The following is a 25785-nucleotide window of genomic DNA, read 5'->3' as shown; positions in this document are numbered from 1 at the left end:
GGTTTGGCCAAGCCGCAACTCCCGAACCGCATGCGGCTCTTTTATGTTCATATCAACATTTGTGTGTGTGTGTGTGTGTGGGGGGGGGTTGTGCGTGTTGGCTTCACTTGAGTTCAATTTGGTATTTTGGTCAAAAGCGCATGTGGTGAAATTCCACAAAGTAGGATGGGCAAACACATTTCTTTAAACTATGAGTGTCAATTGGGCTCTCGAAATGGCAGGGAAAAGATGCACAGCAAAACGAAAATACGTAGATGAACACAGGACGTTTTAATCAGAGTGGGAAAGTTTCTATTTTTTGTTGAACGTGATGGCAAACCATTCTGCCTGATATGTCAGACCTCAGCGCATTTCAAAGATTCAAATCTTCAGCGCCATGCACTTCAGCTCACTCCATGCTAACATTGATCAGGCGTCGAACCCGCATCATCATGCTTAAGAGGTGGCCATGCTAACCAGTGCGCCATTATGTCAACGCATAATAACTAAGTCTACTGGTCAAAACAGCGGTTACTATATGACGTCGCTACGTCGTGGTCACGTGACGCAGACAAGACGTCAATGGACGTGGGCAGAGTTAACTTGTTTAAAAGGGAGTAGGCAGAAGAAATATTTAATTTATTTAAATCTATTTTGAGTGCACACCATTATGCCAATGCATAACAACTGTAAATCTACTAAACAAAACAGCGGTTGCTATATGACATCTGCCACGTCGTGGTCACGTGACATACGTGACGTCGATGGGCGTAACTTTCGCCGGAATTCAAATCCGCGGGGAGAGTTAACTTGTTTAAAAGAGAGTGGGCAGAAGAATTATTTAATTTATTTAAATCTATTTGGTGTGTGCGCCATTATGTCAATGCATAACAACTGTAAGTCTACTAAACAAAACAGCGGTTGCTATATGACGTCTGCCACGTCGTGGTCACGTGACGCGGACGTGACGTCGACGCCTACTTTACATCCCACCGATCACAGGACCCCTCGGCTGCATAACCGTGCCCCCTTCCCAACCAATCGGATTTGCTATACGCGAAAACGACGCCAATGGAAAGAGCTTCCGCCCAAATTTAAATCCGTGGGCGTGGCTCGCAGCAGGAAGTAGGAAAATGGCGGCGATGTTGACAAAGACACAGCGGATGGTAACATACGACTAACAAGAGAAATATTTTTATTTTCTGCTTGCAACTGGACCGTCCAGAGCGTACACGGTAAGTACAACTCATCGTTTTTAAAAAGAAGTACTTTTGTTGCCCTGAAAAGCGAGTGAGCGTGGCGTTTGTGGGGGACGTCGAATTTCGACGATTCTTTCTGGTCAACGGTTGTAAATGATTGTGTTGATTAAAAAAGAAAACTTGATGTAACTCTACTTTTAACTGCCGTTTCAGATAGATTTGGAATTGCATCACATCCAATTTTGCCTAGAGCGTACACGGTAAGTAACACTCGTTGTGTTTAAGGAGATTTACGTTTGTAATAGCAGAAGTGTAGCCGCGTTGCGTTGTACGTGTGAATGTTGGTCCGGGCGAAATGTTAATGTTTAATTTCATTCCTTTAGGTTCCACGGTGTTTGTTGGCTGCAAGTTTTCCACTGCAAGAAGAGGCTCATATCATTGACCAGGAGCGAGCTACAATGGTGAGTAGCCATAACATTTATGTTAAACACTTCCTATTTCATGTCTAACAGTACTTGATTTAACAAATAACCATAAATAAATACAGTGTGGGCACTGAAGTTAACATATGTGATTATACTGCCTAATCTGTCACCGAGTAGATTGTTGCAAAGTAATATAAGATCCAAAGTTGTAATTCAGAATAGTTTTCAAAAGAAGGCCATTAGAATTATATACAAGTCTGATTACCCTGAACAAGCTATTAATTAAATCACAAATTCTTCAATTCAAAGATTTGGTAGATTATCAGACAAATAATGTCTAACAGTAATTGATTTAACACATCACGATAAGTAGATTGAGTGTGGGCACTCTCAAGTTAACATATGTGATTATACTGCCTAATCTGTTACAGAGTATGTTGTTGCCAAGTAATGTAGAATAGATCCAAAGTAGTAATCCAGAATAGTTTTGAAGAGGCCATTAGAATGATAAACAAATCTGATTACCTTGAACATAATAACAAGCTAAGTGTTTAATATGTCCTATGAAGTCAAAATTGGGCACCATCATGTGGTGAAATTTGGAATTGCATCACATCCAATTTTGCCTGGGAACAAACAGATTACATAAATCTTAGTTTTGAATAAGCCACTCCTTCTCAAACAAGTAAACTCTGCCCATTTTGCGCAGTAGATGTTCTGTTAATATCTAGTATTTATACAAAGTCATAATTTAAATTGCTTTCAACCTTCATTCATCGGTTCAACCAACATTACTCGCTCTTATTACCAACTTGTATTGATTTAACTAAGCGTTTAATACTTCCTATCAGGTCTCAAATCGAGATTTGGCAAAATACAATTTCAGCAAATCCAATTTTGCCAGGGAACAAAAATAGATTAAATAAACTAAATAAGTCCTCTTCCCATTAAATAAATCAGAAAAGTCTGTCTTGTAACCAGTCCTCTTCAAACAAGTAAAGTCTGCCCATTTTGTGCCGTAGATTTTGTGTCTATGCCTAGTATTTAAACAAAATCATAATTTAAACGACTTCTTTCCTTCATTCACTTTGGAAATTTGGAATTGCAGCAAATCGAATTTTGGCAGGGAACAAAAATAGATCAATTAAACTAAATAAGTCTTCTTCCCATTAAATAAATTAAAAAAGTCTGTCTTGTAACCAGTCCTTTTCAAACAAGTAAAGTCTGCCCATTTTGTGCCGTCGATTTTGTGTTAATGCCTAGTATTTATACAAAATCATAATTTAAAGGACTTCATTCCTTCATTCACTTTGGAAATTTGGAATTGCAGCACATCAAATTTTGCCTGGGAAGAAAAGTAGATTAAATAAATTTAATAAGTCTTACTACTTCCCATTAAATAAATTAAATACGTCTTACTTGTTCCCACTCCTTTTCAAAACAGTAGTTTAAAACGAGGGCCCTTCACTCAATCTTTAACCTCAACCCCGCACGTTGTGTTGTATCTGTGAATGTTGGTTGTGGCCAAATGATAGTTTTCTTTCATTCGTTTAGGTTCCAAGAAAACTTGATGTAACTCTACTTTTAACTGCCGTTTCAGATAAGCGGGTATTACGTCGCAGTCAAATGCCGCGGATATGACGTAATTGCCCGAACCTCCGCCAAAATTCAAATCTGTTGGCGCGATGGCCGTGAGCCACTGAGCAGCGACGATTATCAACAGAAATATCTTTATTTTCTGCTTGCAACTGGACCGTCTAGAGCGTACACGGTAAGTAACACTCATTGTGTTTAAGGAGATTTACGTTTGTAATAGCAGAAGTGTAGCCGCGTTGCGTTGTACGTGTGAAAATTGGTCGAGGCGAAATGTTAATGTTTAATTTCATTCCTTTAGGTTCCACGGTGTTTGTTGGCTGCAAGTTTTCCACTGCAAGAAGAGGCTCGTATCATTGACCAGGAGCGAGCTACAATGGTGAGTAGCCATAACATTTATGTTAAACACTTCCTATTTCATGTCTAACAGTACTTGATTTAACAAATAACCATAAATAAATACAGTGTGGGCACTGAAGTTAACATATGTGATTATACTGCCTAATCTGTCACGGAGTAGATTGTTGCAAAGTAATATAAGATCCAAAGTTGTAATTCAGAATAGTTTTCAAAAGAAGGCCATTAGAATTATATACAAGTCTGATTACCCTTAACATAACAACAAGCTATTAATTAAATCACAAATTCTTCAATTCAAAGATTTGGTAGATTATCAGACAAATAATGTCTAACAGTAATTGATTTAACACATCACGATAAGTAGATTGAGTGTGGGCACTCTCAAGTTAACAGATATGATTATACTGCCTAATCTGTTACAGAGTATGTTGTTGCCAAGTAATGTAGAATAGATCCAAAGTAGTAATCCAGAATAGTTTTGAAGAGGCCATTAGAATAATAAACAAATCTGATTACCTTGAACATAATAACAAGCTAAGTGTTTAATATGTCCTATGAAGTCAAAATTGGGCACCATCATGTGGTGAAATTTGGAATTGCATCACATCCAATTTTGCCTGGGAACAAACAGATTAAATAAATCTTAGTTTTGAATAAGCCACTCCTTCTCAAACAAGTAAACTCTGCCCATTTCGCGCAGTAGATGTTCTGTTAATATCTAGTATTTATACAAAGTCATAATTTAAATTGCTTTCAACCTTCATTCATCGGTTCAACCAACATTACTCGCTCTTATTACCAACTTGTATTGATTTAACTAAGCGTTTAATACTTCCTATCAGGTCTCAAGGCAAGATTTGGCAAAATACAATTTCAGCAAATCCAATTTTGCCAGGGAACAAAAATAGATTAAATAAACTAAATAAGTCTTCTTCCCATTAAATAAATCAGAAAAGTCTGTCTTGTAACCAGTCCTCTTCAAACAAGTAAAGTCTGCCCATTTTGTGCCGTAGATTTTGTGTCTATGCCTAGTATTTAAACAAAATCATAATTTAAACGACTTCTTTCCTTCATTCACTTTGGAAATTTGGAATTGCAGCAAATCGAATTTTGCCAGGGAACAAAAATAGATCAATTAAACTAAATAAGTCTTCTTCCCATTAAATAAATTAAAAAAGTCTGTCTTGTAACCAGTCCTTTTCAAACAAGTAAAGTCTGCCCATTTTGTGCCGTCGATTTTGTGTTAATGCCTAGTATTTATACAAAATCATAATTTAAAGGACTTCATTCCTTCATTCACTTTGGAAATTTGGAATTGCAGCACATCAAATTTTGCCTGGGAAGAAAAGTAGATTAAATAAATTTAATAAGTCTTACTACTTCCCATTAAATAAATTAAATACGTCTTACTTGTTCCCACTCCTTTACAAAAAAGTAGTTTAAAACGAGGTCCCTTCACTCAACCTTTAACCCTATTTATTCACCTTCTAGGCTAAGTGTTAAAGGCTAAGTGTTAAAGGCTAAGTGTTAAAGGCTAAGTGTTAGAGGCTAAGTGCCAGAGGCTAGGCGCCAGAGGCGAGTTTTTGTGGGCTGAAGTTTTAGTGGGGTTAGTGTGAATACAATCCAAAAGAATACAACAGAATACAATACAATAGAATATAATACATAGATTAAATTCAATAGCTCTTACTACTTCCCATTAAATAAATTAAATACGTCTTACTTGTTCCCAATCCTTTTCAAAAAAGTAGTTTAAAACGAGGGCCCTTCACTCAACCTTTAACCTCAACCCCGCACGTCACATTGTGTTGTATCTGTGAATGTTGGTTGTGGCCAAATGATAGTTTTCTTTCATTCGTTTAGGTTCCACGGTGTTTGTTGGCTATGTTTTCCACTGTCAGAAGGATGAAAATACAAAGTACAACGCTTGGACGTGGGCGAAGACGTCACCGGTGAGTCCTTCCTTCCTATTTATTTACCTTCTAGATGCTAGAGGCTAAGTGTTAGAGGCTAAGTGTTAGAGGCTAAGTGTTAAACACAATACGAACAACACAACGATACTGCACTGAACAACACGATACCGCACTGAGAAACACGATACCGCACTGAACAACACGATACCGCACTGAACAACACCATGCCGCACTGAACACCATGCCACACTGAACAACACCATCCCGCACTGAACAACACCATGCCGCACTGAACGACACCATGCCGCACTGAAAGACACCATGCCGCACTGAACGACACCATGCCGCACTGAAAGACACCATCCCGCACTGAACACCATGCCGCACTGAACAACACCATCCTGCACTGAACAACACCATCCCGCACTGAACAACACCATGCCGCACTGAACAACATTATGCCGCACTGAACATTATGCCGCACTGAACAACACCATGCCGCACTGAACAACACCATGCCGCACTGAACAACATTATGCCGCACTGAACAACACCATGCCGCACTGAACAACACCATGCCGCACTGAACAACACCATGCCGCACTGAACAACATTATGCCGCACTGAACAACACCATGCCGCACTGAACAACACCATCCTGCACTGAACAACACCATTCCGCATTGAACACCATGCCGCACTGAACAACACCATCCCGCACTGAACAACACCATCCCGCACTGAACAACACCATGCCGCACTGAACAACATTATGCCGCACTGAACAACATTATGCCGCACTGAACAACACCATGCCGCACTGAACAACACCATGCCGCACTGAACAACACCATGCCGCACTGAACAACATTATAACGCACTGAACAACACCATCCCGCACTGAACAACACCATGCCGCACTAAACAACATTATGCCGCACTGAACAACATTATGCCGAAATGAACAACACCATGCCGCACTGAACAACACCATGCCGCACTGAACAACACCATCCTGCACTGAACAACACCATCCCGCACTGAACAACACCATGCCGCACTGAACAACACCATGCCGCACTGAACAACACCATGCCGCAATGAACACCATCCCGCACTGAACAACATTATGCCGCACTGAACAACATTATGCCGCACTGAACAACATTATGCCGCACTGAACAACACCATGCCGCACTGAACAACACCATCCTGCACTGAACAACACCATCCCGCACTGAACAACACCATGCCGCACTGAACAACATTATGGCGCACTGAACAACATTATGCCGCACTGAACAACACCATGCCGCACTGAACAACACCATGCCGCACTGAACAACACCATGCCGCAATGAACAACACCATCCCGCACTGAACAACACCATGCCGCACTGAGCAGCACCATGCCGCACTGAACAACACCATCCTGCACTGAACAACACCATGCCGCACTGAACAACACCATTCCGCACTGAACAACACCATGCCGCACTGAACAACATTACGCTGCACTGAACAACACCATGCCGCACTGAACAACACCATGCCGCACTGAACAACACCATGCCGCATTGAACAACACCATGCCGCATTGAACAACACCATGCCGCACTGAACAACACCATCCTGCACTGAACAACACCATGCCGCATTGAACAACACCATGCCGCACTGAACAACACCATCCTGCACTGAACAACACCATCCCGCACTGAACAACACCATCCCGCATTGAACAACACCATCCTGCACTGAACAACACCATGCCGCACTGAACAACACCATGCCGCACTGAACAACACCATTCCGCACTGAACAACACCATGCCGCACTGAACAACACCATGCCGCATTGAACAACACCATCCTGCACTGAACAACACCATCCTGCACTGAACAACACCATGCCGCACTGAACAACACCATGCCGCACTGAACAACACCATGCCGCACTGAACAACACCATGCCGCACTGAACAACATTATGCCGCACTGAACAACATTATGTCGCACTGAACAACACCATGCCGCACTGAACAACACCATGCCGCACTGAACAACATTATGCCGCACTGAAAAACACCATGCCGCACTGAACAACACCATCCCGCACTGAACAACACCATGCCGCATTGAACAACACCATGCCGCACTGAACAACACCATGCTGCACTGAACAACATTATGCTGCACTGAACAACACGATCCTGCATTGAACAACACCATGCCGCACTGAACAACACCATCCTGCACTGAACAACACCATCCTGCACTGAACAACACCACCCCGCACTGAACAACATTATGGCGCACTGGACAACATTATGCCGCACTGAACAACACCATGCCGCACTGAACAACACCATGCCGCACTGAACAACACCATGCCGCACTGAACAACACCATGCCGCACTGAACAACATTATGCCGCACTGAACAACACCATGCCGCACTGAACAACACCATGCCGCACTGAACAACACGATCCCGCATTGAACAACACCATCCTGCACTGAACAACACCATGCCGCACTGAACAACACCATGCCGCACTGAAAAACACCATTCCGCACTGAACAACACCATGCCGCACTGAACGACACCATCCTGCACTGAACAACACCATCCCGCACTGAACAACACCATGCCGCATTAAACAACACCATGCCGCACTGAACAACACCATCCTGCACTGAACAACACCATGCCGCACTGAACACCATGCCGCACTGAACAACACCATGCCGCACTGAACAACATTATGCCGCACTGAACAACATTATGCCGCACTAAACAACATTATGTCGCACTGAACAACACCATGCCGCACTGAACAACACCATGCTGCACTGAACAACATTATGCCGCACTGAACAACACGATCCCGCATTGAACAACACCATCCCGCATTGAACAACACTACCCGCAGTGAACAACACCATGCCGCATTGAACAACATCATGCCGCACTGAACAACACCATGCTGCACTGAACAACACGATCCTGCACTGAACAACACCATGCCGCACTGAACAACACCATGCCGCACTGAACAACACCATGCCGCACTGAACAACACCATGCCGCACTGAACAACATTATGCCGCACTGAACAACATTATGCCGCACTGAACAACACCATGCCGCACTGAACAACACCATCCCGCACTGAACAACACCATGCCGCACTGAACAACACCATGCCGCACTGAACAACACCATGCTGCACTGAACAACACGATCCTGCATTGAGCAACACGATCCTGCATTGAACAACACCATGCCGCACTGAACAACACCATCCTGCACTCAACAACACCATCCTGCACTGAACAACACGATCCCGCATTGAACAACACCATCCCGCACTGAACAACACCATCCCGCACTGAACAACACCATGCCGCACTGAACAACACCATTCCGCACTGAACAACACCATGCCGCACTGAACAACACCATGCCGCACTGAACAACACCATGCCGCACTGAACAACATTATGCCGCACTGAACAACACCATGCCGCACTGAACAACACCATGCCGCACTGAACAACACCATCCCGCACTGAACAACACCATGCCGCATTGAACAACACCATGCCGCACTGAACAACACCATCCTGCACTGAACAACACCATCCCGCACTAAACAACATTATGGCGCACTGAACAACATTATGGCGCACTGGACAACACCATGCCGCACTGAACAACACCATGCCGCACTGAACAACACCATGCCGCACTGAACAACACCATGCCGCACTGAACAACACCATGCCGCACTGAACAACACCATGCCGCACTGAACAACACCATGCCGCACTGAACAACACGATCCCGCACTGAACAACACGATCCCGCATTGAACAACACCATGCCGCACTGAACAACACCATGCCGCACTGAACAACACCATGCCGCACTGAACAACACCATTCCGCACTGAACAACACCATCCTGCACTGAACAACACCATCCTGCACTGAACAACACCATCCCGCACTGAACAACACCATGCCGCATTGAACAACACCATGCCGCACTGAACAACACCATGCCGCATTGAACAACACCATGCCGCACTGAACAACACCATCCTGCACTGAACAACACCATCCCGCACTGAACAACACCATGCCGCACTGAACAACATTATGGCGCACTGAACAACATTATGCCGCACTGAACAACACCATGCCGCACTGAACAACACCATGCTGCACTGAACAACATTATGCCGCACTGAACAACACGATCCCGCATTGAACAACACCATCCCGCATTGAACAACACCATCCCGCAGTGAACAACACCATGCCGCATTGAACAACACCATGCCGCACTGAACAACACCATGCTGCACTGAACAACACGATCCTGCACTGAACAACACCATGCCGCACTGAACAACACCATGCCGCACTGAACAACACCATGCCGCACTGAACAACACCATGCCGCACTGAACAACATTATGCCGCACTGAACAACATTATGCCGCACTGAACAACACCATGCCGCACTGAACAACACCATCCCGCACTGAACAACACCATGCCACACTGAACAACACCATGCCGCACTGAACAACACCATGCTGCACTGAACAACACGATCCTGCATTGAACAACACGATCCTGCATTGAACAACACCATGCCGCACTGAACAACACCATCCTGCACTCAACAACACCATCCTGCACTGAACAACACGATCCCGCATTGAACAACACCATCCCGCACTGAACAACACCATCCCGCACTGAACAACACCATGCCGCACTGAACAACACCATTCCGCACTGAACAACACCATGCCGCACTGAACAACACCATGCCGCACTGAACAACACCATGCCGCACTGAACAACATTATGCCGCACTGAACAACACCATGCCGCACTGAACAACACCATGCCGCACTGAACAACACCATCCCGCACTGAACAACACCATGCCGCATTGAACAACACCATGCCGCACTGAACAACACCATCCTGCACTGAACAACACCATCCCGCACTAAACAACATTATGGCGCACTGGACAACACCATGCCGCACTGAACAACACCATGCCGCACTGAACAACACCATGCCGCACTGAACAACACCATGCCGCACTGAACAACACCATGCCGCACTGAACAACACCATGCCGCACTGAACAACACCATGCCGCACTGAACAACACCATGCCGCACTGAACAACACGATCCCGCACTGAACAACACGATCCCGCATTGAACAACACCATGCCGCACTGAACAACACCATGCCGCACTGAACAACACCATGCCGCACTGAACAACACCATTCCGCACTGAACAACACCATCCTGCACTGAACAACACCATCCTGCACTGAACAACACCATCCCGCACTGAACAACACCATGCCGCATTGAACAACACCATGCCGCACTGAACAACACCATGCCGCATTGAACAACACCATGCCGCACTGAACAACACCATCCTGCACTGAACAACACCATCCCGCACTGAACAACACCATGCCGCACTGAACAACATTATGGCGCACTGAACAACATTATGCCGCACTGAACAACACCATGCCGCACTGAACAACACCATGCCGCACTGAACAACACCATGCCGCACTGAACAACATTATGCCGCACTGAACAACATTATGCCGCACTGAACAACACCATGCCGCACTGAACAACACCATGCCGCACTGAACAACACCATGCCGCACTGAACAACACGACGTCGCACTGAACAACACGACGCCGCACAGAACAACACGACGCCGCACAGAATAACACAATACCGCACAGAACAACACAATACCGCACAAACAGTTTTAGATAATATTACGTCGCTGTCATGTGACGCGGACATGACGTCAATAGGCGGAACTCACGGCAAAATTATAATCCGTGGGCGTGGCTTGCAACAGGAAGTAGGAAAGCGGCAGTTCTGGCAAACAAGACACAGCTGTTAGTAACACGATGACTAACAAGGCAAATATTTTTGTTTTCAGCTTGCAACTTGACCGTCTAGAGCGTACAAGGTAATTACAACTGTTTTTTTTTAGCCCTGAAAAGCGAGGGAGTGTGGCGTTTGGGAGGAATGTCGAACTCGGCGTCTGCTTCCAGCCACAGACGCCAAATTTCGACGATTATTTCGACTGGTCAACGGTTGTAAATTATTGCGTTGACTAAAAACTTTATTTAACTCTACTCTTAACTTTGCCGTTTCAGATATGCGGGTATTACACCGCGGAAATGACGTCAATAGGCTGAACTCTCGCCAAAATTCAAATCTGTGGGCGCAATGGCCTTGAGCGAGACACCGGATACAAACACGACGATTATCAACAGAAATATCTTTATTTTCCGCTTGCAAGTGGACCGTCTAGAGCGTACACGGTAAGTACAACTCATTGTGTTTAAAAAGATTTACGTTTGTGTAGATTGCGTTGCGTTGTATCTGTGAATGTTGGTTGAGGCTAAATGTTAATGTTTAATTTCATTCCTTTAGGTTCCACGGTGTTTGTTGGCTGTATGTTTTCCACTGCAAGAAGAGGCTCGTATCATTGACCAGCAGGAGCTACAATGGTGAGTACCCCTTTCGTCTTCCATTTATGTTAAACACTTCCTATTTCATGTCTAACAGTACTCGATTTAACAAATAACCATAAATAAATACAGTGTGGGCAGTCACGTTAACATATGTGATTATCCTGCCTAATATGTTTATCACAAATATGTCACTAATCACTAATATGTTTATTTGTTTATCACAACACCTTTGGACCTTCAGCAATCGATTATTTACCTTCATCTACATAGAGACAGAACGATGGTGTCTTAAACATCTCATTCATTTCACCAAATAACTTCACGCAGGTGGATAACGGCCGTCTCGGTCACGCTATGTTGCGTGATGCAGTTTTGAAGAACCAAATGCATTTATTCAATGACTAAGTCAAGCTAGTTCTATGTTTATGATGTTGTAAGTTACGGTACCGATTGAAGTTGAGTTCGAAGCCAGTGGAAAACAGCGCTGCGTTTGTGCTCTCCAGGTACAAATGTTGTGATCTCTGACTGACGACCGGGCGAGACTCGAGTAAGAGATGTCCAAACGAGCTCCGGCAGGGCGGGCCAAGGCGGAGCGAACGGACGCCCTTCAGGCCGCCAATGACGAGCTGAGAACCAAACTGATGGACGTCCAGTTAGAACTTCAGCAGGAGAAGAACAAGGTGAAAACCTCAACAGACAGACACTGCCTGCCTCCCTGCCTGCCTCCCTGCCTGCCTCCCTGCCTGCCTCCCTGCCTGCCTCCCTCCCTCCCAGTTTTCCCGATGTAGATTAGACATGCGTGTGCCATGACTGTGTCAGCCTACATCAACAAATGCACCGAGGACGTCAGCACCACTAAGAATATCATCACCCGGGGCAACCAACGACCCTGGATGACTGAGGAGGTACGTCAAACGCTACGAGCGCGGAACTCTGCCTTCAAGTCTGGCGACAAGGAGACACTGAGGACAGCGAGAGCCAACTTGAACCGTGCCATCAGGATAGCGAAGCGAGACCGCAGTCGAAAATTTCAGGATCGTTTCCACGACGTCAAAAACATCAGGAGTATGTGGCAAGGCATACGGGCGATTACAGACTACAACTCACCCTCCCCCCCCCCGGTGGGTGTAGTTGATGCTGACTTTCTAAATGGTCTAAATAACTTCTTTGGGAGGTTCGAGGCACTAAACGGCACTCCAGCAGTTAAAACTGTCCCCCATCAGGAAGAGGAGGTACTCTGCCTTGACTCCGCCGATGTGTTGAAGACCCTGAGGAGAGTCAACCCCTGTAAGGCCCCTGGCCCCGACAACATTCCTGGGCGTGTGTTCAGGGAATGTGCAAGTCATCTGGCTGGGGTCATCACAGACATTTTTAACACCTCGCTGGGCCAAGCCACAGTGCCGGCGTGCTTTAAGACTGCCTCCATCATTCCGGTGCCGAAGAAACCTCAAATCACCTCATTTAATGATTACCGGCCTGTTGCACTGACTCCGGTTATGATGAAGTGCTTCGAAAGGCTGCTTAAAGGTCACATCGTTTCCAGACTCCCCCTATTATTTGACCCGTTCCAGTTTGCCGACCGGCAAAACCGCTCCACTCAGGACGCCATCTCCTCCGTTCTTCACCTGAGCCTGGCTCACCTGGAGGAGAAGAACACCCATGTGCGGAGGCTGTTCCTGGACTTCAGCTCAGCGTTTAACACCATCATCCCACAGCATCTGGTAGGAAAATTGGAACACCTGGGCTTCAACACCCCCCTTCGCAACTGGCTGCTAGACTTCCTCACCAACAGACCTCAGTCAGTCCGGGTCGGACAGAACACCTCTGATGTCATCACCCTCAGCACAGGCTCCCTTCAGGGCTGCGTCCTGAGCCCCCTGCTGTGCACCCTGATGACACACGACTGCGTCCTCAGGTTCACCACCAATCACATCGTGAAGTCAGCAGACGACACAACGGTGGTGGGGCTCATCAGAGACAACAACGACCTGGACTACAGAGAGGAGGTGGAGCAGCTGGTGGGCTGGTGCAGAGAAAACAGCCTGATCCTGAATGAGGAGAAGATGAAGGAGATCATCGTCGACTTCAGGAAAAAACAGCCTCACCACGCTCCACTGATCATCAACAGCTCAGCTGTGGAGGTGGTCAGCACCACCAAATTCCTGGGGGTCCACATCACAGAAGACCTCACCTGGACTATGAACACTACGGCACTGGTCAAGAGGGCACAGAAGCGCTTGTACTTCCTGCGGAGGATGAGGAGAGCCCACCTGCCCCCACCCATCATGAGGACGTTCTACAGGAGCACCATAGAGAGCATTCTGACAAGCTGTCTCTCTGTGTGGTGTGGAGGCTGTACCGCCTCCGATTGGAAGAACGTGAGGAGAGTGGTGAGGACAGCAGAGAGGATCATAGGGGCTCCTCTTCCCTCCATTCAGGACATTTCATCTCAGCGCTGCATGTCCCGTGCCCGTAACATCATCAATGACCCATCACACCCCCACCATGGACTGTTCTCCCTGCTGCCCTCTGGGAAGAGGTTTGCAGCATCCGCTGCAGGTCCACCAGGTTCTGCAACAGCTTTTTCCCTGCTGTCATCAGACTGTTGAACACTAGAACTGTTGAGCTCTAAACTGAACTCTGCATCACACATTCACAGAACTGTACTTTATGACACTACGGACCTCTATCTTGCACTATCTCACACTACCAACTTTACTGAACTTGTATAAACCCTTTAAATAGAAGTTTAATACATGGTTTAGCATTCCTCTGCACACTCTTGAATACTGTTTTGCCTACTTGCACTATTGCATAATTATCACTGCTGCACTTTATACTTATTTTTAATATATATATATATATATATATATATATAGTATATATGTATATATATATATATTTTCATAGGATATGTTACTTCTATTCAACTGCAATATCACTACTTTGTTGTAAGACGTATGCAACGGAATTTCGTTTTGTATGCACCATGTGCAGACAAGATGACAATAAAGTTTGTCTAAGTCTAAGTCATGTCAGGTCAGCTGTCTGGAGAGAGAGAGAAGTCAGGACCTGCGGGCGGAGCACCACCGTGCCACCGCCGCCATGACGGAACTCAAAAGCAAACTCCATGAGGAGAAGCAGAAAGAGTTAGCCATTACCAGGGAGACATTACTGCGGCAGCATGAAATGGAGCTGATGAGAGTGATCAAAATCAAAGATGGAGAGATCCAGCGACTGAATGCCTTGGTCCTCAGCCTGAGGGACGGCTCCATGGACAAGGTGATCCGCTCTATCCGTGTCTGACTATCCGCACGCCACGTCGGGCTTCGATGCGGCCGCTACCGTATTGTGTAGCTTGTCCCCAGTAAGCGTCGCGGCGCTCCGTTGCGGTCTCAACGGCCCGGTGTGGCGCAATGTCTGCTCAGGTGAGGAGGGGGGGCGCTTTGCTGGCGGAGGTGGAGGAGACGCGGCGGTGTCGGGAGACCGAGCGGTGTCGCCTCCACCAGGAGCGCGGAAGAAGCCCTGGCAGCGGCCCAGCAGGCCTGGCAGTCCCGAGCGGCCGAGCTCCGATCGGCTCATCACCAGCATCGGGAGGAGCTGAGCCGAACCAAGAGAGACTGCGAGAGGGAGATCCGCCGACTGGTAGGACTGATCAGATGCGCGGTGCGTGACTATGTTCCCAATTTCGTTGTATACCTGCAGTGCAATGACACCTAAGGCATTCTATTCTATTCTATTTCACAAGAAGAAAATGTCCGGTTGCTCGCTTCGCTTTTGTCACAGCAAAGGTGTTCTAGTCGATTCAAGAACAAAATTGGCCGGTTGCTCTCTTTGTTTTTGTCACAATTCTGGCAAATGAGTTTGCCCGCCTGCCTGAGCGCTCCCCGTTTGTACATCCAGACGGATGAGATCAAGCTGAAAGACAGAGCGGTTAGTGTTTTGGATGAAGCCCTGGGGCCGGCCACGTCCACCGCCTTCAGCTGCAGACTCAGGCTGCCGAGCAGCAGATCGCTGCCCTGAGGGATTCCCAAAGGGCGGGCCTAAACTACCCTGGAAGTGGGGTCAACGCCGCTACTAGCAATCCTCTTCATTGCGTAAGCCACCTCATCACACACTTGCAGTACGCATGACTTAGTTCGTTGCTGGAGGAAGGTAGCACAAAAACAGTTTTGAACTTTGAACGAGTGCTTGTGTGTGTGTGTTGCGGGGCGTTTTCAGTCTCAGGAGGATCGGGACACGCGACGGTTTCATCTGAAAATCGCTGAGCTCAGCGCAGTCATCAGGAAACTGGAGGATCGAAACGCCCTGCTTTCTGAAGAGCGCAATGAACTGGTAATTTATTGACGGCACGCTTGAAGGTTTGCGCTACGTTTGATGCGCGCCATCCAGCGAGGCACCCATTGCGCTTGCTTATTAGTTGAGCGGCGCGGCGAGTCGGTTGCCTGGTAGATGTCTTTTATTGGGAGCCAAAGCCACGATTCCGTTCAAACCGATGCAAAAGGAATGGATACGTTCTGGCCCGCGTGTTGTGCGTCTTTCACATCCCGCACTTCATGCTTGCAGCTAAAGCGACTGAGAGAAACAGAAAGCCAGTTTCTGCCACTCCTGTACAAAAACAAACGCCTGAGCAGGAAGAATGAAGAACTCTCGCTGGTGCTGTGTCGCCTTGAAAACAAAGTGCGCTTTGTCACCCAGGAGAACGAGGAGATGGCAAGCTTGGTAAGTCGACGCGGACAACGGCGGCGTGCCAACAGAGTCCTCTGCATTTGTGTTCCACAGAGAAGGCCTAGTTCGCTCAATGACCTGGACCGCGGTTGCGGCCAGCAGGACGGTGAAATGGAGTTCCTTCAAGTTGTGGAGCAGCGGCACATCATCGACGACTTGTCCAAGGTCTTCAGGCAGGCGACTCGGTGCACGTACGGCAGCGCCGCGCTCGCTCGCTGTCGCCAGGAAACCTTTTCCGTCCAAAGCTTGGCCGGCGGCCGCCATCCAAAAAATTGGCCCCTTAAATTCCGACCTTTCAAGCAGGAGCATTGTGCGCACGCGTTTGAACACGCTTTAGACTTGTTTTGCCGTTTTCAGCAGCTCAAAGCTCCCGTTTTGTCAGCGCCTTTGCCACTCGCTGTGCGCTGAAAACGACGGACTTGCCCGGCTGCTCAGCCCGTCAACCATGAGCCGCGAGCGCGACGTCATTGTCCGTAGGCAGCTAGTGGCAAAATGCACCCTGTTAGAGTTGCGCTCGCTCCAACTTATTTTGCAAGAACCACACGGGAGACAAGTAAGTTCTTTTGGACACCTGCAGGTGGAGAGTCCATCCGTTGTACGAATGAAGTCTGACTCTCGGCTCCTGCACGAGCATTTTAATTAAGAGAAACAGGGTGGGTGTAAGAGTGGATTGAATAGAGGAAGCCCTTGACCTCTAGTCAAAACATAGCAAGGGGTGTTTTACGACTTTGTGTAGGAAGGGATAAGCGATAGGGATAAATAAGGGATAAATAATATTATTTATTACAGGTCGCAGTCAAAGTCAAAGCAACACAATGATACGATAAAGATAATCTGGAAAACCCTGACACACCCTGTAGTTGTCACTTTTGGAAAAGACGAGCGTCCCTCCAATCATCGCCGGTGACGTGTTTTTCAGGCTCTGGAGACAGGAGCTCATGTCAGAAATGTCATTGTGAGTCGCGTTTGTTTCTGCGCCGGAGCCGTTCGTTCCCTTTGCATCCAAAGAATCTCAAAGGCGGATTATTTGTGTCGACAGGAGAGAGATTTGCTGCTACGATACCGACGTCGAGAATCTCTGAGGAGGAACAAAGCGTGAGGTCCTGCAAGGTGAGTCTGTTTGTTTGCGGCTGCTTGGTGTTGCGCAAGATGAAATGGCCTTTTTCTCGCTATCGTTCCTCTCGTCGATTCATCGTGAGGTGTCGCTTCAGTTTGTTCAGAGAGATGTTTGCTTCCGCGCCCGCAGGTCATCGAAACATTTTACGGCTACGACGAAGACGTGTTGGTGGACTCGGACGGATCGTCCTTGTCTTTTCACACCGACAGAACCCCCGACACAGAACCCGAAGAGGTAGCCCGCCATTTCTGCCAGCGTATTGGCACCAAACATTCCTCTTCAGCCTGGAATCGGACTCGTCTTTGCGTCGCGGGTGCTTTGTCGCCGGTCTGACTGATTCTGGTACTAGTGCTGTGTTGCATTGGTGTGTGCATGAAGAGGCGGAGCTTCGCTACCGCCAGCTGACGCAAGAATATCAAGCGCTGCAACGAGCCTACGCTCTGCTAGCCCAGACCAGCGAAAGGGGACTACGACGCCGAGAAGGAGATCAAGGTGGCGCCCCTTCCCGCAACCCCCGGCCGGGTCGCAGCCTCCCCGTTCTCACCCAGCCTCGGGTGTTCTCTGGTCTGAAAGGAGGAGGAGGAGCCTCCCTCCTCCTCCTTTCAGACCAGAGAAAAGCTGATGGTAGAAATGGGTCACTATCAAAGCAGAGTAGCAGATCTGGAGTCAGCGCTGAAGCAACAAGGACAGGTAAGCTCATCAATGAGCACACCTTTTTCTCAGACAAAATAGCTACATTCTTCAGTCACTCATCCGTCTGGCATTACTGGACCAACCCACCCCCCCCCCCCCCGAACGTGGCTGGGAAAATGCGGAGAAAAGCAAATGTCATTTTCCAGTCAACCAAAGAATTTGTGGATGAAAATGACACAACATTCCAAAGCTGTCCACGCGTTTGTCTCTTCTAGAATGTCAAGTGGGTGGAGGAGAAGCAGCTGCTGCGTCAGAGCAATCAGCAGTTGGCCGAAAAGGTGACGGAAAGAAAGGCGCTGGGCGGAGTCGCTTGGCGTCACACCTGTCGGGAAGCCCCGCAGATGAGGTCTGACTGTCTTTTCAGGTCAGGCGGATGGAGGCGGAAGAAGCGCGTCTGAAAGAGCACATCCAGGATATCCGAGACCAAAACGAACTGCTTGAGTTCCGCATCCTGGAGCTGGAGGTGGGAAGACTCGCACAAGCGTGTTGAGGCCAGAGATGTGACGGACGGACGGACGGACGGACGGACGGATGCATGCCTCTGCCTTTCAGGAGAGGGAGTGGCGCTCCCCCGTCTTGAAGTTTCTGCAAGTCCGTTTCCCAGACGGCCTCAGCCCTTTGCAGATCTACTGCGAGGCCGAGGGCGTGAGCGTACGTAAGGCGTCCCTCGCAACCCTAACCTTAACCCGAGGTCCCAGAACACCTTACATTGCTCCTTGCGCCTTTCCCCCGGACATCGTCATCAGTGATCTGATGAAGAAGCTGGACATCCTGGGCTATAACGCCGTAAGTGTATGTCGAACTCCTTATGTTCGCACTCCACGAGACTCGGCGGCTCAAATGTGACTTTTGGAAGGCTTTGCGCTGAAAGAAGCTTGTTGACGCTGTGCCTTTGGGCTCTTGCAGAATCTCACCAACGAGGAGCAGGTGGTCGTGATTCACGCCAGGACCCTTCTCACCCTAGCCGAGAAGGTAACGCGCACGTCCACGCACGCTCTCGCATTCTGCTTATGTGACAGCAGCCTTTCCTCAGTGGTTAGAATACATCAAAGTGACCAAGTCAGCACTTCAACAGAAGATGTTGGACATTGAAAGTGAGAAGGTAGACAGACACGCGACATCAGCCAAGGGGAACTCCGGCAATGTGCCCCAACAATTCTGACCTTGAGCTGTGCTAGGATATGTTCTGCAAGCAGAAGGGCTACCTGGATGAAGAGTTGGACTTCAGGAAGTGTTCCATGGACCAGGCTCATAAGGTAAGCCGCCCTCAAATCTCCCGCCGGACCACTGATGGACGAGGATTGCGGCCCAGAGGATCCTGGAGCTGGAGGCCATGTTGTACGAGGCGCTACCGCAGCGGGACTGCCCCGCCACGGACGGCGAAAAAGCCAGCCACGCTGGCGTGAATGACGTGCTGACGGCGGATCAGAGAGAAGAGCTTAGGAGCGCCATGGACCAATGGAAGCGAGCCCTGATGTGCGAGTTGAGGGAGCGCGACGCTTGCATCCTCCAAGAGAGAATGGATCTGCTGCACAGCGCGCAACAGGTAAGGGCCCAAAGCCAGCCCGGCACTTACTTGCACGCTTACTGGCTTTTGAATGCCACTTTCCATTTGTCCGTCCTAGAGGAACAAAGAGCTGAAAGAATTCATCGAAGCTCAGAAGAGACAAATCAAACAATTGGAGGAGAAGTTTCTGTTTCTCTTTCTATTCTTCTCCTTGGCCTTCATTCTGTGGCCCTAACACCAGCTGGTGAGTGAGCTCCAGCGGCACCGCACTCGACACCTCCGATACACTGCCAGCCGGTCTCAGACGTTGGCAGACGCTCCGATGCCAACGTATACCCCCCGCCACGGTGACAGAGGCACCGCGTCACACCGGCGCTCATCCAATCAGAAGGCAGGAAAAGCAAATTCACATGCAGGGCACTTTTGAACCAGAAGAGAGCGCCACAAAAAACGGTTGTTGCCCCAAACGCGCACTAAAAAGGGTCAGAATAACAAGAGTCCCACTGGCCAGCCGGGGCCACCCGTCCAGCTGTTTCTTCAGGGGGGAAAAAAATTGGAGTCACCGGTGAGTACATTTTGCATTTAGCTCTGCTTTTCTGCTTCTGTCTTCAAGTGTGTGGCATCCTGCGATCAAAGATTCAGCCAACCCCAAAGCGGTTGACCTCAACGTCCCACCACCATGCCTACCAGAGCAGGTGACGTGATGCTTTGGACATCCTTCCGTCTCAGATGCCCAAAAGTACTCTTTGCCACATCTGCGGCAATACGGTGTCTTTTCAAAGGTGCAAATAAATCCAGCGTGGGCGGAACACGCACGTCTTCGGTTTTTCCCGCTTTGTTTGTGTGACAGCTGTTGTGAAAATTTTATACAAATAAAGTTGTATAGTACAGGTTTGGCCAAGCCGCAACTCCCGAACCGCATGCGGCTCTTTTATGTTCATATCAACATTTGTGTGTGTGTGTGTGTGTGGGGGGGGGTTGTGCGTGTTGGCTTCACTTGAGTTCAATTTGGTATTTTGGTCAAAAGCGCATGTGGTGAAATTCCACAAAGTAGGATGGGCAAACACATTTCTTTAAACTATGAGTGTCAATTGGGCTCTCGAAATGGCAGGGAAAAGATGCACAGCAAAACGAAAATACGTAGATGAACACAGGACGTTTTAATCAGAGTGGGAAAGTTTCTATTTTTTGTTGAACGTGATGGCAAACCATTCTGCCTGATATGTCAGACCTCAGCGCATTTCAAAGATTCAAATCTTCAGCGCCATGCACTTCAGCTCACTCCATGCTAACATTGATCAGGCGTCGAACCCGCATCATCATGCTTAAGAGGTGGCCATGCTAACCAGTGCGCCATTATGTCAACGCATAATAACTAAGTCTACTGGTCAAAACAGCGGTTACTATATGACGTCGCTACGTCGTGGTCACGTGACGCAGACAAGACGTCAATGGACGTGGGCAGAGTTAACTTGTTTAAAAGGGAGTAGGCAGAAGAAATATTTAATTTATTTAAATCTATTTTGAGTGCACACCATTATGCCAATGCATAACAACTGTAAATCTACTAAACAAAACAGCGGTTGCTATATGACATCTGCCACGTCATGGTCACGTGACATACGTGACGTCGATGGGCGTAACTTTCGCCGGAATTCAAATCCGCGGGGAGAGTTAACTTGTTTAAAAGAGAGTGGGCAGAAGAATTATTCAATTTATTTAAATCTATTTGGTGTGTGCGCCATTATGTCAATGCATAACAACTGTAAGTCTACTAAACAAAACAGCGGTTGCTATATGACGTCTGCCACGTCGTGGTCACGTGACGCGGACGTGACGTCGACGCCTACTTTACATCCCACCGATCACAGGACCCCTCGGCTGCATAACCGTGCCCCCTTCCCAACCAATCGGATTTGCTATACGCGAAAACGACGCCAATGGAAAGAGCTTCCGCCCAAATTTAAATCCGTGGGCGTGGCTCGCAGCAGGAAGTAGGAAAATGGCGGCGATGTTGACAAAGACACAGCGGATGGTAACATACGACTAACAAGAGAAATATTTTTATTTTCTGCTTGCAACTGGACCGTCCAGAGCGTACACGGTAAGTACAACTCATCGTTTTTAAAAAGAAGTACTTTTGTTGCCCTGAAAAGCGAGTGAGCGTGGCGTTTGTGGGGGACGTCGAATTTCGACGATTCTTTCTGGTCAACGGTTGTAAATGATTGTGTTGATTAAAAAAGAAAACTTGATGTAACTCTACTTTTAACTGCCGTTTCAGATAGATTTGGAATTGCATCACATCCAATTTTGCCTAGAGCGTACACGGTAAGTAACACTCGTTGTGTTTAAGGAGATTTACGTTTGTAATAGCAGAAGTGTAGCCGCGTTGCGTTGTACGTGTGAATGTTGGTCCGGGCGAAATGTTAATGTTTAATTTCATTCCTTTAGGTTCCACGGTGTTTGTTGGCTGCAAGTTTTCCACTGCAAGAAGAGGCTCATATCATTGACCAGGAGCGAGCTACAATGGTGAGTAGCCATAACATTTATGTTAAACACTTCCTATTTCATGTCTAACAGTACTTGATTTAACAAATAACCATAAATAAATACAGTGTGGGCACTGAAGTTAACATATGTGATTATACTGCCTAATCTGTCACCGAGTAGATTGTTGCAAAGTAATATAAGATCCAAAGTTGTAATTCAGAATAGTTTTCAAAAGAAGGCCATTAGAATTATATACAAGTCTGATTACCCTGAACAAGCTATTAATTAAATCACAAATTCTTCAATTCAAAGATTTGGTAGATTATCAGACAAATAATGTCTAACAGTAATTGATTTAACACATCACGATAAGTAGATTGAGTGTGGGCACTCTCAAGTTAACATATGTGATTATACTGCCTAATCTGTTACAGAGTATGTTGTTGCCAAGTAATGTAGAATAGATCCAAAGTAGTAATCCAGAATAGTTTTGAAGAGGCCATTAGAATGATAAACAAATCTGATTACCTTGAACATAATAACAAGCTAAGTGTTTAATATGTCCTATGAAGTCAAAATTGGGCACCATCATGTGGTGAAATTTGGAATTGCATCACATCCAATTTTGCCTGGGAACAAACAGATTACATAAATCTTAGTTTTGAATAAGCCACTCCTTCTCAAACAAGTAAACTCTGCCCATTTTGCGCAGTAGATGTTCTGTTAATATCTAGTATTTATACAAAGTCATAATTTAAATTGCTTTCAACCTTCATTCATCGGTTCAACCAACATTACTCGCTCTTATTACCAACTTGTATTGATTTAACTAAGCGTTTAATACTTCCTATCAGGTCTCAAATCGAGATTTGGCAAAATACAATTTCAGCAAATCCAATTTTGCCAGGGAACAAAAATAGATTAAATAAACTAAATAAGTCCTCTTCCCATTAAATAAATCAGAAAAGTCTGTCTTGTAACCAGTCCTCTTCAAACAAGTAAAGTCTGCCCATTTTGTGCCGTAGATTTTGTGTCTATGCCTAGTATTTAAACAAAATCATAATTTAAACGACTTCTTTCCTTCATTCACTTTGGAAATTTGGAATTGCAGCAAATCGAATTTTGGCAGGGAACAAAAATAGATCAATTAAACTAAATAAGTCTTCTTCCCATTAAATAAATTAAAAAAGTCTGTCTTGTAACCAGTCCTTTTCAAACAAGTAAAGTCTGCCCATTTTGTGCCGTCGATTTTGTGTTAATGCCTAGTATTTATACAAAATCATAATTTAAAGGACTTCATTCCTTCATTCACTTTGGAAATTTGGAATTGCAGCACATCAAATTTTGCCTGGGAAGAAAAGTAGATTAAATAAATTTAATAAGTCTTACTACTTCCCATTAAATAAATTAAATACGTCTTACTTGTTCCCACTCCTTTTCAAAACAGTAGTTTAAAACGAGGGCCCTTCACTCAATCTTTAACCTCAACCCCGCACGTTGTGTTGTATCTGTGAATGTTGGTTGTGGCCAAATGATAGTTTTCTTTCATTCGTTTAGGTTCCAAGAAAACTTGATGTAACTCTACTTTTAACTGCCGTTTCAGATAAGCGGGTATTACGTCGCAGTCAAATGCCGCGGATATGACGTAATTGCCCGAACCTCCGCCAAAATTCAAATCTGTTGGCGCGATGGCCGTGAGCCACTGAGCAGCGACGATTATCAACAGAAATATCTTTATTTTCTGCTTGCAACTGGACCGTCTAGAGCGTACACGGTAAGTAACACTCGTTGTATTTAAGGAGATTTACGTTTGTAATAGCAGAAGTGTAGCCGCGTTGCGTTGTACGTGTGAAAATTGGTCGAGGCGAAATGTTAATGTTTAATTTCATTCCTTTAGGTTCCACGGTGTTTGTTGGCTGCAAGTTTTCCACTGCAAGAAGAGGCTCGTATCATTGACCAGGAGCGAGCTACAATGGTGAGTAGCCATAACATTTATGTTAAACACTTCCTATTTCATGTCTAACAGTACTTGATTTAACAAATAACCATAAATAAATACAGTGTGGGCACTGAAGTTAACATATGTGATTATACTGCCTAATCTGTCACGGAGTAGATTGTTGCAAAGTAATATAAGATCCAAAGTTGTAATTCAGAATAGTTTTCAAAAGAAGGCCATTAGAATTATATACAAGTCTGATTACCCTGAACAAGCTATTAATTAAATCACAAATTCTTCAATTCAAAGATTTGGTAGATTATCAGACAAATAATGTCTAACAGTAATTGATTTAACACATCACGATAAGTAGATTGAGTGTGGGCACTCTCAAGTTAACATATGTGATTATACTGCCTAATCTGTTACAGAGTATGTTGTTGCCAAGTAATGTAGAATAGATCCAAAGTAGTAATCCAGAATAGTTTTGAAGAGGCCATTAGAATGATAAACAAATCTGATTACCTTGAACATAATAACAAGCTAAGTGTTTAATATGTCCTATGAAGTCAAAATTGGGCACCATCATGTGGTGAAATTTGGATTTGCATCACATCCAATTTTGCCTGGGAACAAACAGATTACATAAATCTTAGTTTTGAATAAGCCACTCCTTCTCAAACAAGTAAACTCTGCCCATTTTGCGCAGTAGATGTTCTGTTAATATCTAGTATTTATACAAAGTCATAATTTAAATTGCTTTCAACCTTCATTCATCGGTTCAACCAACATTACTCGCTCTTATTACCAACTTGTATTGATTTAACTAAGCGTTTAATACTTCCTATCAGGTCTCAAATCGAGATTTGGCAAAATACAATTTCAGCAAATCCAATTTTGCCAGGGAACAAAAATAGATTAAATAAACTAAATAAGTCCTCTTCCCATTAAATAAATCAGAAAAGTCTGTCTTGTAACCAGTCCTCTTCAAACAAGTAAAGTCTGCCCATTTTGTGCCGTAGATTTTGTGTCTATGCCTAGTATTTAAACAAAATCATAATTTAAACGACTTCTTTCCTTCATTCACTTTGGAAATTTGGAATTGCAGCAAATCGAATTTTGCCAGGGAACAAAAATAGATCAATTAAACTAAATAAGTCTTCTTCCCATTAAATAAATTAAAAAAGTCTGTCTTGTAACCAGTCCTTTTCAAACAAGTAAAGTCTGCCCATTTTGTGCCGTCGATTTTGTGTTAATGCCTAGTATTTATACAAAATCA

The 25785-nt window shown here is 45.9% G+C and overlaps 2 protein-coding genes and 3 long non-coding RNA genes across 5 annotated transcripts; all 5 read left to right on the top strand.

Annotated features, from left to right (window-relative positions):
* The first annotated feature begins 1560 nt into the window (after positions 1-1560).
* On the top strand, positions 1561-5713 carry LOC148385794 (uncharacterized). The gene is made up of 4 exons (XR_015863251.1): positions 1561-1639; positions 3204-3374; positions 3498-3575; positions 5420-5713. It is a non-coding gene; the product is annotated as an uncharacterized LOC148385794 (long non-coding RNA).
* Positions 5714-15942: 10229 nt separating this feature from the next.
* Positions 15943-16804, top strand: LOC148385793 (uncharacterized). Its single transcript, XR_015863133.1, has 3 exons — positions 15943-16129; positions 16254-16367; positions 16599-16804. It is a non-coding gene; the product is annotated as an uncharacterized LOC148385793 (long non-coding RNA).
* A 255-nt stretch (positions 16805-17059) lies between these two features.
* LOC148385792 (janus kinase and microtubule-interacting protein 3-like) lies at positions 17060-19416 on the top strand. The gene is made up of 7 exons (XM_088399454.1): positions 17060-17715; positions 17800-17870; positions 18007-18369; positions 18451-18567; positions 18786-18848; positions 18935-19033; positions 19123-19416. Exons 4-7 carry the CDS (start codon positions 18499-18501, stop codon positions 19414-19416), a joined length of 525 nt encoding a protein of 174 aa, XP_088255580.1. The 5' UTR covers positions 17060-17715; positions 17800-17870; positions 18007-18369; positions 18451-18498.
* Positions 19417-19620: 204 nt separating this feature from the next.
* LOC148385791 (janus kinase and microtubule-interacting protein 3-like) lies at positions 19621-20892 on the top strand. The gene is made up of 2 exons (XM_088399397.1): positions 19621-20116; positions 20196-20892. The coding sequence occupies exons 1-2, from the start codon at positions 19904-19906 to the stop codon at positions 20310-20312; spliced, it is 330 nt and encodes a 109-aa protein (XP_088255523.1). The 5' UTR covers positions 19621-19903; the 3' UTR covers positions 20313-20892.
* A 1635-nt stretch (positions 20893-22527) lies between these two features.
* Positions 22528-24544, top strand: LOC148385790 (uncharacterized). The gene is made up of 3 exons (XR_015862895.1): positions 22528-22606; positions 24171-24341; positions 24465-24544. It is a non-coding gene; the product is annotated as an uncharacterized LOC148385790 (long non-coding RNA).
* Positions 24545-25785: the final 1241 nt, after the last annotated feature.

This window comes from Syngnathus floridae, chromosome 15, assembly GCF_059516105.1.
Source record: "Syngnathus floridae isolate MCC-2025c chromosome 15, RoL_Sflo_1.0, whole genome shotgun sequence".
NCBI classification, from domain to species: domain Eukaryota; kingdom Metazoa; phylum Chordata; class Actinopteri; order Syngnathiformes; family Syngnathidae; genus Syngnathus; species Syngnathus floridae.
Note: the sequence above shows the minus strand (reverse complement) of the source record. Positions and strands in the feature narration are given on the sequence as shown.